The sequence below is a fragment of the Gavialis gangeticus genome, unplaced genomic scaffold, assembly GCF_001723915.1.
Source record: "Gavialis gangeticus isolate Ggan-Ray unplaced genomic scaffold, GavGan_comp1, whole genome shotgun sequence".
Lineage (NCBI taxonomy): Eukaryota > Metazoa > Chordata > Crocodylia > Gavialidae > Gavialis > Gavialis gangeticus.
This window is the reverse complement of record NW_017729000.1, coordinates 45,884,938-45,887,293: the sequence shown is the minus strand read 5'-3', so window position 1 is coordinate 45,887,293 and position 2,356 is coordinate 45,884,938. Positions and strand designations below refer to the sequence as shown.

Below are 2,356 nucleotides of genomic sequence, written 5' to 3'. Positions count from 1 at the left end.
GCGCCGGCGGCCGCCGCTCTGACCCCTCCCTGGGCTTTTGACTTTGGCATCTGAGGCCCTGTCCGCCGGCTGTGAGTACTCTGCTGGGCATTCGCCAGAGCCAGGCAAAGCGGGTGGCTGCAGTGGCCGCGGGGAGAGGAGCCTGGGGTCACTCGGTCCCAGGCAGGGGCAGCAGGCAGCAGCGTGCCTTGCCTCCGGGCTGCGGACAGGAGCGGAGAGCGGGACCCGTGCCGTTGGGAGGGGGCAGTTGCTCTGCAGGGAGCCAGAGCTGGAGATGGGGGGTGTGGGGCTGGTGATGTCCTTGGGAAACCTCAGCTGCCAGGAGAGAGAAGGCACCCGGTAGAAAATGACAAGATACAGACGGAGGTGGGCACCCCCCTGGAGGTGGCTGCACTGGAGCCTCTTCCTTCTTGTGTCCCACCTTTCCTATGGTGCCAGCAGCTGGGGTGATGCCCCCTGTGTAAATCCCCCCTTAGGGACAGAATATGGCTTTCCCAGGCTCAGTTCCTGATGTTGGCTCCTCAGAAATGCCAAGCTGCTTCTCTGAATGGCTGTACCAGTCAAATGGAGCATTGCAAACCCAGTGGAGAAAGAACAGGATGTTTCCTTTGCCCCAGTCCAGTAGTGGCAGGACAGCAAGGACCAGAATGGCCAAAGAGAGTGTGCCAGTGCATGAGGCTCTGAGCCATCTTCTCTGCTGTCTCCTAGATCCATATGTCAGACCAGAACAGCACCGATGATGGGGAGGCAGATCCCCAGCACAGCTTGTACATGCTCTTCCTGCTCGTGCTGGTCTTCTTCATCATGGGGCTTGTGGGCTTCCTGATTTGCCATGTCCTGAAGAAAAAGGGCTATCGGTGCCGGACATTTCGTGACGAGCTTGACCCTGACAACAAGGAGGTGTTGACAGAGCTCCAGGCCAGTGAGTAATGAAGCAAAAGGACTGGGCTTATTCTGCAGGGTGTAGCAGCCTCCTGCTAACAATATGCATTTGTTGATGCACTGGTGGGCACTGTGCTTGAGGAGGTCCTGGTGGCCCAATAGTGTCAGAAAACAGGTGTAAATGGCAATGCAGTATAATATGCACTGCTTGGGCAGGTAGCTGGCACACAAAATGAGCATAACTTGTACATCACAAGAATGGGAAGGGCAGGGATTTGAAAAGAGCAGCTAACAGCCATGAAGAAGGTATGTGTGTACTTTTCCCCAAATCAATGGGGTAAGTTCAGTCTTGATGTAAACATGTATAACTCCTGCTGACTTCAGTGGAGCTGCACCTTCTTTCCCTGAGGCCTATATATGTAAGTTGCATTCCTTTTCCACTCATGCCGAATGCCAAATCGGTGCCATTTCATAGCTTCTCCACTTAACTGGAAGTTCATCACTGCTTATGGCACCCATGGATATGGGATCACTTTCAGTTTAACTCTTTCTGATATGCAGATACCAGTGATGCACCCATGATATGCACAAGGGATCTGACCCATGTTCCCATCTACTTTCTACCCATGAACAGGAGACAGTTTCTAGCTGTGTCACAAAGTGTAGGCCTTTCTTGCTGGACATGTGAATTCCAATAAGATACTATTGATTTGTGTATTTCTGTAACTTACAGGCACCCTCTGGGGGTGTATTGTATATAAGGGCATGCACACTACAGTCCGGGGGTTATCATGGATAATTAGGAGCACATTCTTGGGGTTTGTGTTTTATGTTGGAAAGTGTGCAAAACTTGCCAGTACACAGTTGAAAACTGTCAGCCAGCCAACTCCTGTAACATATAGAAATCAGATTGCATGGGTAAGGACTGGGCAATTGTGCCAGTGGCTTTCTATTCCCTAAGGCTGTCTCAAGTGGCTCAGTGAGGGACCTGCAGGAAAGGGATCTGGGGCAGAATCTGTCTGTCAGGTAGTACTTGTCATAAAGGATATTGCCAAGCAGCAGTTAAGTACAGTAAAGTTTGCCAGTCCATGGTGTAAAGGTACAGTCTGGCCTGTGTGTTGGCTCCCCGGTCACTTTGTAGAGTGAGGGTTGGCTTTATGGTGGTACAGGATTCATATTGCTAAGCCAGGTAGGGTGAGATGGGCTTCAGTACAGGGCTTTGACTTACAGGTGGAGCTTATGGCACAGTCAGAGTTGATGCTGAAACCTTCTCTGCAAATACCATTTTTTGCTTGTATTTCATTATTTTATTAAAAGCTATGTTATACTCTCAATGCTCTTCTAACTGACATGACTTTCTTTAGCTATATCTTAACTGCCTTTGTTGTTTACTAGCTTCTTCAGCTTTTACTGCAAAGGAATAGCTGCCTCTTTTCTCTGTAACTTTCATAACTCAAAATGGCAGTTGTGTAAC

At 49.9% G+C, this 2,356-nt stretch overlaps 1 protein-coding gene across 2 annotated transcripts in view; it reads left to right on the top strand.

The window, feature by feature from the left end:
* Positions 1-714: 714 nt before the first annotated feature.
* The window catches only part of RELL2 (RELT like 2), a 25,428-nt gene continuing 23,786 nt past the window's right edge, over positions 715-2,356 (top strand). For both annotated transcript variants that reach the window (XM_019506580.1, XM_019506578.1), the window contains exon 1: positions 715-922. In XM_019506580.1, the coding sequence (XP_019362125.1) occupies positions 715-922 (208 nt within the window). The remainder of the gene's footprint in view (positions 923-2,356) is intronic.